A 10,902-nucleotide genomic window follows, 5' to 3' on the forward strand; every position below is an offset into this window, starting at 1 on the left:
TTCTAAGTGTATCTTAAACTTTCGAGTGTTTTGGTCATTTACTTCTATAAATCATTGTCTCGCTATTTGTTAATATATATATAATATCAAATCGTTTTATGAACAAGTTAATATATATTTTCAACATTCATAAACACGTTTTAAATATACGTCGCAAGTTATTCATACAATTAATATTCCAACTTTTCATATATATTCAAATAAATATTTAAACCAATAAATTTAATGTACGGTATCAAACAATTAATACATTGTTACATTTTCAAGTTATAGTATATATATGTATCTATATACATATAATTGTTCGTGAATCGTCAAGAACAACTTAAAGGTATTTGAATATATGAAAGTAGTTCAAAAAATTTGAGATTCAGTTTTACAGACTTTGCTTATCGTGTCAGAAATGTTAATCATACAAAGATTAAGTTTAAATTTGGTCAGAAATTTCCGGGTCATCCCAGTTAATGCTTTCTTTTATTTGCTGCGATGTATACCCCAATTTCTATTTCAGAGTTTTGTCCCTTCGGTTCTTCTTCTTGTGACTAAGCATTGCTTGTAATGGTCCAGAATTCACAGGTATGAATTTCGGAATGAACATTGTTAATGTTCTAAGAAGAAAATGGTAATGGCACGATCTTGATTTGTTAAATTACCAGAATATCCCGAAAAATGCCGAATCATCAAGAAAAATATTTTCTTGAGAGGTTAAGTAGGATACAAGAGTCGTGTAACATGGCACATGATGACGTTATGATCTGTGAATCATTACATTCCATTTAGAAACTCAGCATGACTTATTGTAATATAATTACGTTGATCAAGTGTCATTATATTATACTAACTCATGCTTCAGCTCCCAACACCACTTCAATAATGTTCATATTTTAAACTCGAAGGTTTCAGATTTTAGAAACTAAAATAGTTTCTTTTATGATGTAACGTAGATATCATAATGAGAAAATTAATTTTCGATAAGAATGATTATGGAATTATCTCCAGAAATATGGAGGATATTTATAATGAAAGATACGATAATATCTTAGAATTTCTAATATCAGAGGATGATGAAGAATATTGTTCGCAAGGGTTTAGATTCAGAAGCAAGGTATTCGTTAATGGCTTCGGCAAATACAGAATCATTTGGATTCTTGGAAGGCAGGTTTCGTCCTTGTGATTTATCCACAGCCTCCTTCATACTTTGCTAAATCCGTTTTTCAGTTCCAAACCTTTTCTTTTTCTGAGCTTTGCCAACATACTATTCTTTATCATCAAACTTTTTACTGTTAAGGTCGTTTACAGTTTTTGCTTCTTCATCAATACTTTTCAAAATTTCGATAACTAGTTCGCAGTTTAGGGTGTTTTTCAGAAACTTCACATTCGGAGTCTGTAAGTCTTGGAGGTAAACGTTATATGTATATATATAACTGTTGGCGTAAAATTACTACGAAATTCAAAATACTGATTGCTAATTCCCAGTAGTTGGTATGACAATTGTTGTTAAAAGTTGTAGATGAGTACTTGACATAGTTTCAATGAATAAGTATCGTGATTTTTTGGAGAGGCTTAAAGATCAATGAATTTGTTGATAAGTTTACTGCTAATGTGGCGAGATATGAAAGATTCCCCGGTAACAATGATGAAGGGGTAATCGTTAATATAAGGCTTATTCGAATGAACAATTGAAGGTGATTTGCTGAAGTAGTGACAAAACTGTCTATTTTGAAAAGGGATTGAAAAGTTATTTTAGCTAATAAATGCCAAAGGGTCTGACACGGATACGTGTTAAACTATGACTTTGATTTTAAGGGTTCTTCAGGTACAAGACTGCGGTTAACATGTGGTTGGATCATCATCTCGATGATTCATTATTTGAAGTGTCTTTAGGAATTTTGAGGGATTTGAACATAGATTGTAATCGTTAATATTCATATGATGTTCTAGGAATTTGAATGATACAAATACTTTTCTGGGTTCTATGATGTTCTAGCACAGTTTTGAAGTCAAAGTATAGCTTCGAAAGATGTAGGAATCTAAGAATGATGTCTTTTGTTAAATCTTGACTTGGATTTTGATTTGTCAAAATCAAAATATGTAATCAAATTTGGATGAGGATGGTTGCTTTGATTTTTATAAAAGAATATATATTGTTGTGAAAGTAGTGAGTATAGTTGATGATTTGTTGAATCAGAATTGAAGAATGTAACATATTAATTGTGAATTTATATATCTCTCGGGTATTACCTACCTGTTAAAATATTCTCACCATTAACAGTTTCTACAAAAAAAAATTCTTAATTACAATCTTTATGAAAATACACCTACATATATATTTTCCTTAGATGTAATCATGGATTTAATGAGTTAACATAATATTAATCTCATCTGGTTTTCGACTAGGACTAGAATATATAATCTCTAAAACTTTTAGAAACTACATATTCTCTACAAAATATTTCTTCGATGAAGTTATGAATCAATACTTCATCGTTTGTTGTTGTTGGTATTCCTTGGTATCTATTGTGCATATGACGTTGATGTTCGAGGTACAGATTGTGATGTTGAGGTGTGCGATGCGGATGTTGTTGTTGGTGGTGGTGGTGGTACTGTTGGTGTTACTGATGGTGGTACTGTTGCTGCCGGTGTTGCTGCTGGTGTTTGTAACCTTTGCACCATATTCTCTAAAGCCACTACCCGAGCGCGAAGCTCGTTGACTTCTTCTATTACACCGGGGTGATTGTCGGTTCGGACGAGCGGACGAATAAGATATAGAATTTAAGATAATATATAAGCATAACGAGATACTCTGGAAATGAGGGAGAAAATGGTGCTTCGGATAGGTTCGCCGGTAAGTGCTTCAGGTTCTTCGCCAAGAGGGCAATGTGGTGGATGGAAGGGATCACCTTCTTCTTGTCTCCAATGACTAAGTAGGCTACGAACCCATCCCCAATTCATCCAGAATAGATGATGGCTAATTGGTTGATCCATTCCGGTTACACTGTCTTCGGAGTTCAGGTGAATATCCATATCGGAATAGCTGTCGGAATCTAAGGAATTTGAACTAGATACGTGATCCATCTTGTATAATTAGAGAATTGATTTTTGATATGAAATAGATTATAGAATTTAGATTGGTACTCTTCAATACATAATTTACATATGTATATATAATACCAAAATCCCGTAAATTACGGAAAAAATTTTGGAAGATGTCAGGAAAGGTTTACAGTAACAGATATGCTAAGATATGAATTTTGTCGGTATACTATCTGTGCAGTAAATGCAGTAAGACGTGTCTAGACTTGAGAATGATAAGCAGATAATTTCTAACAAGAAATGATAAGTAAAACTCGATAAAAACAGATACGGTCATAGTCCAGACTCACTAATGCATCCTAACAATTACCAGTTAAACACACTAATGCAAATTCTGGTTCCATATGACCTCAAGCTCTGATACCAACTGTGACGATCGCTCCAAATCTACTTTGGACGAATACATCATTCATTGATTTCATAGTGAGGTTGTGACCTCTATATGATACGTTTTGTAAACATTGCATTCTTTTAAAAAAAGGCACACCATAAATGAATATATAAATCCAAGGTTTTAAACGTCTGATGATTTCTACGTATAGACAATTACCGTATATATTAGTTTACAATACTACATCCATTGACAATGCAGTCAAAATAAGATACACGGTGATGATTTTGTGAATGCAAAGTTTTCTTGAATAAAGCATGTATGACTCCATGCACATAGCTTGTATAACGTATAAGCGAACAGCGAAAGACTTCTAGAAACCTGAGAATAAACATGCTTAAAAGTGTCAACACAAAGGTTGGTGAGTTCATAGTTTTAATGTTGCACATAAATCGTATGTAAAGGTGGATCACAAGATTTCAGTTGTTTCATCCAGAAACGTTTATCAAATGATTCTACGTAACAGAGCACCCTGGTAACTAAACTTTAACGTTATAATGATAATTACCCCATTCATTTTAATACACGCAAACCAACGTGTCATAAACTCAAATAACATACGTCCGTTAAAAGGCTAGTGCTCTAGCTCGGACGGGGATGTCAAGCCCTATGGATCCATATACAATTATTCGCACCCACCAGTCCATATCCTATGTACTGGCAGCTACTAGTTACCAAAGCTAAGGGATTTTCGGTTTAACTCAGTGTAGAATTTAGTATGTACTTGTGTCTTATTGTGTTTAAAATAAATTACATGTATTCTCAGCCCAAAAATATTTAAAGTATTTAAAGAGGGAGACTATAAACTCACCTTAGCAGCACATAAGGTCATTTACCAAAAAGTGACCGAAACTCGAAATGCAAAATTAACCGTAAATCTCAACCTATAGAACATATGTTGATCAATACATGTCTAATAAGCTAGGTTGGGTCATAGTGTATCACAATCCTAATGCTTGAGATTGACATACAAAAGTTATCAAAAGTCATTTCAAAAAGTCAACCTGACCCAATATGATCTTTTAAAATCTATACTATAGTTTGAATGATCATGGTAATCGAAAATAGTTTAACATTTCACATGGTTTCCCAATTCTTGAATAATTAGACTATAGTTTTATAAAGCTTTAAAACATGATAAAACATTCAATTTTGACAATTGTTCAACAAATCGAGACGTGCCTTATATATAAATTCATTTACTCGATTAGTAATATTTGAAAATTTAAATTATCAATCTTATAAACAAGTTGTTTAAATATCAATTGCAGATCCAAAAGCAATTTCAATTAATGTTAATCATAATTCAGTTGTCCATATCTTTTAATTCGTTCATCGAAATTACGCGATCTCTAAATGAAAAGTTATTGATTTTTCACCAGCTTTCCAAAAACATGCATATCATATACCTTATATCAGTAATATATGTATTAAATTCGTGATCTATCATAAACTATTTAACGACAAAATTAATCGTACTAGCATGCATAATCCTATATACTCGAGCACTAGTCAGGGATACACTATTAATATATAATAGATAAGATATAAATGCTTACGTATCAATATTGTGATTCAATATTGTAGGAAAGTACGTAGACGCAACGGAGATGATAAATACTAGTTTGACTCACGAGCAAAACCCTTGAACAATACCCAAAACCTCCTTAGTAATAACCCATAGTTTTCTTAGCTCTATCCCGCTTGAAAACCCATTTTGAAAGTGACACGCTCATGACCTCGTCGTAGTATTTTAAGTGATATAATTAGTAATAATAATACTACTAATAATAATAATAAAATAAATAATAATAATAATCTTAATAATAATAATAATAATAATAATAATAATAATAATAATAATATTAATATAAATAATAAATAATAATAATATTACAGAGGGAGTAGTATATGTGTAAAAAAAACTCGAGCAGAAACTGGCCTTTTATAGGCAACTTTTTGGAATCTGATGCCCATGCGATCGCATGGGTTTTTAGTGTATTTTCCATGCGATCGCATGACCGCCTGATCCAGCTCAAAATGTTTTTGTTTTCTTGTTTGCCGACATATTATTATATAATATATATAATTTAAATAATTATTTATATATTATATTAAATTCATGTGCATAGTTGACTTGTAATTTTCGTTCCGATGACTCGTACGTTGTCATTCGACTTATGTCCCGGTTCCGGTTTCTCGAACGCATTTTCGTACGCTTAGAAAACTCGCAATTTACGTTTTGTAACTCGTACCTTTGTCAAAATATAGTCTTATATTATCAATAAACTATATCATTCAAAGTGTATCTTAAACTTTCGAGTGTTTTGGTCATTTACTTCTATAAATCATTGTCTCGCTATTTGTTAATATATATTATAACAAATCGTTTTATGACCAAGTTAATATATATTTTCAACATTCATAAACACGTTTTAAATATACGTTGCAAGTTATTCATATAATTAATATTCCAACTTATCATATATATTCAAATAAATATTTAAACCAATAAATTTAATATACGGTATCAAACAATTAATACATTGTTACGTTTTCAAGTTATAGTATATATATATGTATCTATATACATATAATTGTTCTCGAATCGTCAAGAACAACCGAAAGGTATTTGAATATATGAAAGTAGTTCAAAAATTTTGAAATTCAGTTTTACAGACTTTGCTTATCGTGTCGGAAATGTTAATATACAAAGATTAAGTTTAAATTTGGTCAGAAATTTTCGGGTCATCACAATAACACATTTATAATTATAATTATAAACAGGAAATGAAATCTAAATTATTATTGACATAAACAACAAAATTTGTACAAAGATCTTTACAAATACATGTTAAACGTTTCTAATGAAATACGCTTGAAACCCAAAAGTAGATAAAAATATTTGTTCATAAACAAACTTCTAAGTTCCATTCGAATAAATCTTCTTTCCCTGTATCATATTAGTCCAACATTGAAGCTATCTCTACGAGCAATATTATGAGTTCCTTGTTGAAACAACAAAACAAATATAACCAATTCAATATTACTAGTTACCTATTTAATTTAATAGGTATAAACAACAGTAAGAAATCTATGAAAAATTGGTGTGGTTGCTCTCTTGTTATATGTCATGCTGATCTTAAAAATGAGATGAGAATACAAAAGTGGCAAGTGACTATATGATAATGCATTAAAATTATTACCATGAGTTATGATGTCTTCCACATTATCTTTGATTCACTAAAGGGATGTTGTTCAAGTCTCACAAGGTTCTTCCATTTTTAATCAACTCTTCTTATTCACATGTCTCTCTACGCACTCAGTGCTTCTTTGATTGATAGTGATAGTGATGAAACTCTAAAACATAACACAAACAAAACAAAGCATTTAAAACTTAGAAATAATAAATTTATATACCTCTTACATTTTTTTTTACTTTAAAAGTGGTATTTGATTTTGTTAGGTGTCCTCTAATTATATCTACTATGACTCCGGGTGACCCTGCAATTCTGCAAAAGAAGAAACATCAACTTCTAATAACTTTTAAATTAGCATAGAAGCATATGAAAAATATTTGTACTCCGTAATACTTTAAAATAGAGCCACACTAAATTGTAAAGAAATCTTACATACATAATTAGAAAAATTTCTACACAAAATTGTGCAAATGTGCAATTATGACTATAGATTGGATTTGTGAACATAATTTTATAGTAACAAATACTTTATTTACATTCTAATTTTCTTCTTCAAACTAGTTTTGGAGGTTCGTGCTTTGGTACGGAGACCAAATCCAGTCTACTTCCAAAAATAGATAAAAATAATGATTACCTTTGTATATAAGATAAAAATATAGGTAAAAAGTAAGTGATTAAATGGTAAAGTAAATAAAAAGTATAATATAATGAATGTAATGTTTTAAACTGTGTATTTTTAACTAAAGACTATTAATATTGGATCGAGGAGTAACATATAACAATATTTTATAATACTTAAAAAAGTAAACAATTTTTCTATTTTGTATGTAATATTTGTATATGTTCGGTTTCATATTGGCCGGAGGTCTCCTTGAAAGCAAATTCTCTACCCGTCAAAGAGAGAGATGACTTTCTCTGCTTTTGTGAGTGTTTCACTTGAGGTGGAGAAACGACTTTTCTTTATTCAAGGATAGATGATGGATTATCTACGTCTCACCTCTATAACCCATACATGTGGAATTGACTTTTGTTGTTGTGTTGTTGTGTACACCAAATTATATATTTTAAAGAAAAATCAAAAAAATCATTTGCTCAATTACTCAACTAACGTTTTAACCTCCAAAACCGACCAATGGGCCTCTGGGCTGGCCCGTCTACTAAAAACCCTAATCAGACTATATATTATATAAACAAAATCACTTTTTCATTAATTAACTTATTTCTCCAGTCTTCTTTCTCCCTTCTCTCATCCCATATCCCCCATTCTCCTTCTCATTCTTTTCTTGTTATTCTTTTACTTATCATATACTAAATGTCTAATATCTAATTAGGTAATTAAAAATAGTTCGTTACGGATACTTGGAATATTGAAGGTTTCCAGATCTATTGTATAATCCTTTTAACCCACACGACTTCATTTTAGTTAATCTAGTTTGTTTAAAATTTATGCTATGGTGTATCTGAAGCTCGTAAATGTATTATCATATTTTTTTTATTTTTTTTTTCGACTCAAATTTTTGTTTGTATATCGATATACATAATATGTATATTTATAGTTGCAAAATACAGAGCAACTGTGTTTATTTATGGATTAATATTTTATAATCCATTGTGGTAAAGAAACAAAAAAAAAAAAAAAAAAATGTTACAGTAGCTACAGTGATTGGTACAGTGACTACAGTGATTTTAGGCGAGGTGGTGAGATATTATTGGTCTCCATTGTTCATATTTAATATATACAAAGCAACTGTGTTTATCTATGGATTAATATTTTATAATCCATTGTGGTAAGGGGAAAAAATATATTTTCTACTACATTGTGGTAAGGAAACAAAAAAAAAAAAAAAAAAAAAACAAAAAAAACTACAGTAGCTACACTGATTGGTACAGTGACTACAGTGATTTTAGGCGAGGTGGTGAGATATTATTGGTCTCCAATGTACATATTTAGTATATAGTATAATAATATAATATAATATAATATAATTATAATTATAATAGTTCACCCAGACATTTTCACAAACACCTGGAAGACATTGAAACATAACCAATTACTTTCACCATATTAAAAACCTAAAAACATGTAACAACAAACTGAAATATTATCAATATATAATATGTGATGATTTTTGAAGTTCACAATAAACGTAGCTCCCATAAGTACAATATTGAAAATTGAAAGTTAAGAATAAAGGTCAATGAAAAACAAACCTAAAGATTGAATTAGAGGAATTAAAAGCCAGGAAAGGGGGCTGACACGATTGTGAGAGGCCAATTACGGTGTCTACTATGACTTGACGATGGCCATGAGTAGTTGATTGTGATGGTGATATAAATTTCATTTTGAAATAGAATAAGAAAGAAAGACTATGGCGGTATATGATAATTTGGGAGGGAGTGTACAAAAATTGAAAACTGAAGGTCGGAGGGATTGTGCCTCTAATTTTTCAGTTTAAAATTTTTTTAGAACTTGGCAATGGTGGTAGATTGAACATCCCGTACTAAAATTTTAGAATCAATTACTATTGGGTATAATGTTCTGAGATTTTAAAAGACATGAAATGAAATGGAATATGGATGGATATTTACTGGAATATGGATGGTTAATTGACCCCACGATCAGCAATGTTTATTTGATACTCCTTTAAAAATTTGGTAGCTATTTTTAAGTCCACAGTATGTTTGACTGAAAGTTGGGTAGCTATTTTTAAGCCCACAATATTTGACTGCGTATTGTAGTTATTATTTTTCCTATAGTTTATAAATTTTAATTAACAATTAGTTTAACCATGTTTGTTTGACATCTTTTTCGAATATCTTATCATAGTGCTTTTAATTATCCTAAAAATTTAATGTGTCTCATTATAAAATTTAGTCTTCATAAAATGCACACGTTCACACAAACACCAGAAAATTGAAATAACATGTAGGCACATTTTATTTTATACTTATTATAATTACATAATTACAAGTTAATTAAACATGGAGTACAATTTGTAATTACTAAAATTTAAGATCAGTTATGAACTTCTAAACATAATTATTGTAAATGCTGAGAATATATGTAGGGAGTACATAACAAAGAATTCATAAAAACACTTTATCACAAATAAAGAAGAGCTGCAGCAACGCGCGACAATTCTCTTACCTCATTTACTTCTATGAGTAATTGGTCAAGTAGTTTACATAACTTGAGCACTTAAATTATCATATAAGAAGCAATTTAAATATGAATTATGCTTGCTAAAGAAATAAATTATACATATACGTGTGATACATCTAAACTTGTTAAGAATCCATGCGATGTACGTATAGACTTTTTTTTTTTTTTTTTTAAGGCTGTATTTTATTAGAACTTGAATTACGCACATATCATCCCATGCCCCTACTAATTTGTAATAGGGAGCAGTGACACAGTTAGTCACACATTACATAAACCACATTTCCTACACAATTCTATTTTATATACAATGATGCCAAGATAGCACCATAACAAAGACATCTAAGTAAGAAGACTTTGGGGATTATGTAGCCACGTATGCTAATCGATAGCTTTCGCTTTACACCTTTTCACGATCCACTCGAAAGTCTTAACTTGTATCTCGTTCAGAGCCGTCGGCGCATTCCAACATTTATTTGAGAAGACCTTTTGGTTTCGGTTTTTCCAAATGAGATAACTACACGACCAAATCACCGCTTGCCAAATAATTTTACCCACAAATGAAGTAGCTTGGCCCGTATCAAGAGCAAGATCCTCAATATTAACGTATGGTACCCCACCTCGCCCCCACCACGAAAAAACTTTGCACCAAATATCTAAAGCATGTTTACACACAACAATAGAATGATCAACCGTCTCGATATCCCCGTCACACAATGGGCATCTTACCGAGTGCAAATCGATACCTCTTTTGTCAAGTTCCGTCAACACCGGTAGCCGCTTTTTCCTTGCCCTCCACATAAAAACTTCAATTTTTTTTGTACCAACTTATTACGCAAGGTCTCGCTTGGGGAAGTATGTGTGTTGATGTGACGATCGCTCCAAATCCATATGGACGAACACGTCATTCATCGATTTCATTGCGAGGTATTTGACCTCTATATGATACGTTTTGTAAACATTGCATTCTTTTGAAAAGGCACACCATAAATGAATATTTAAATCAAAGGTTTTCGACATCTGATGATTTCTACATATAGACAATCACCGTAAATAAT

General features: G+C 31.0%; 1 protein-coding gene and 1 long non-coding RNA gene across 2 annotated transcripts; both read right to left on the bottom strand.

The window, feature by feature from the left end:
* Positions 1-6,348: 6,348 nt before the first annotated feature.
* Positions 6,349-9,178, bottom strand: LOC139869992 (uncharacterized). Its single transcript, XR_011766514.1, has 3 exons — positions 8,896-9,178; positions 6,691-6,996; positions 6,349-6,492 (listed from the first exon to the last, which is right to left on the bottom strand). It is a non-coding gene; the product is annotated as an uncharacterized lncRNA (long non-coding RNA).
* A 1,047-nt stretch (positions 9,179-10,225) lies between these two features.
* LOC139870477 (uncharacterized) lies at positions 10,226-10,645 on the bottom strand. Its single transcript, XM_071858275.1, has one exon. The coding sequence runs from the start codon at positions 10,643-10,645 to the stop codon at positions 10,226-10,228; it is 420 nt and encodes a 139-aa protein (XP_071714376.1).
* Between the last annotated feature and the right edge of the window lie 257 nt (positions 10,646-10,902).

The sequence above is a fragment of the Rutidosis leptorrhynchoides genome, chromosome 10, assembly GCF_046630445.1.
Source record: "Rutidosis leptorrhynchoides isolate AG116_Rl617_1_P2 chromosome 10, CSIRO_AGI_Rlap_v1, whole genome shotgun sequence".
NCBI classification, from domain to species: domain Eukaryota; kingdom Viridiplantae; phylum Streptophyta; class Magnoliopsida; order Asterales; family Asteraceae; genus Rutidosis; species Rutidosis leptorrhynchoides.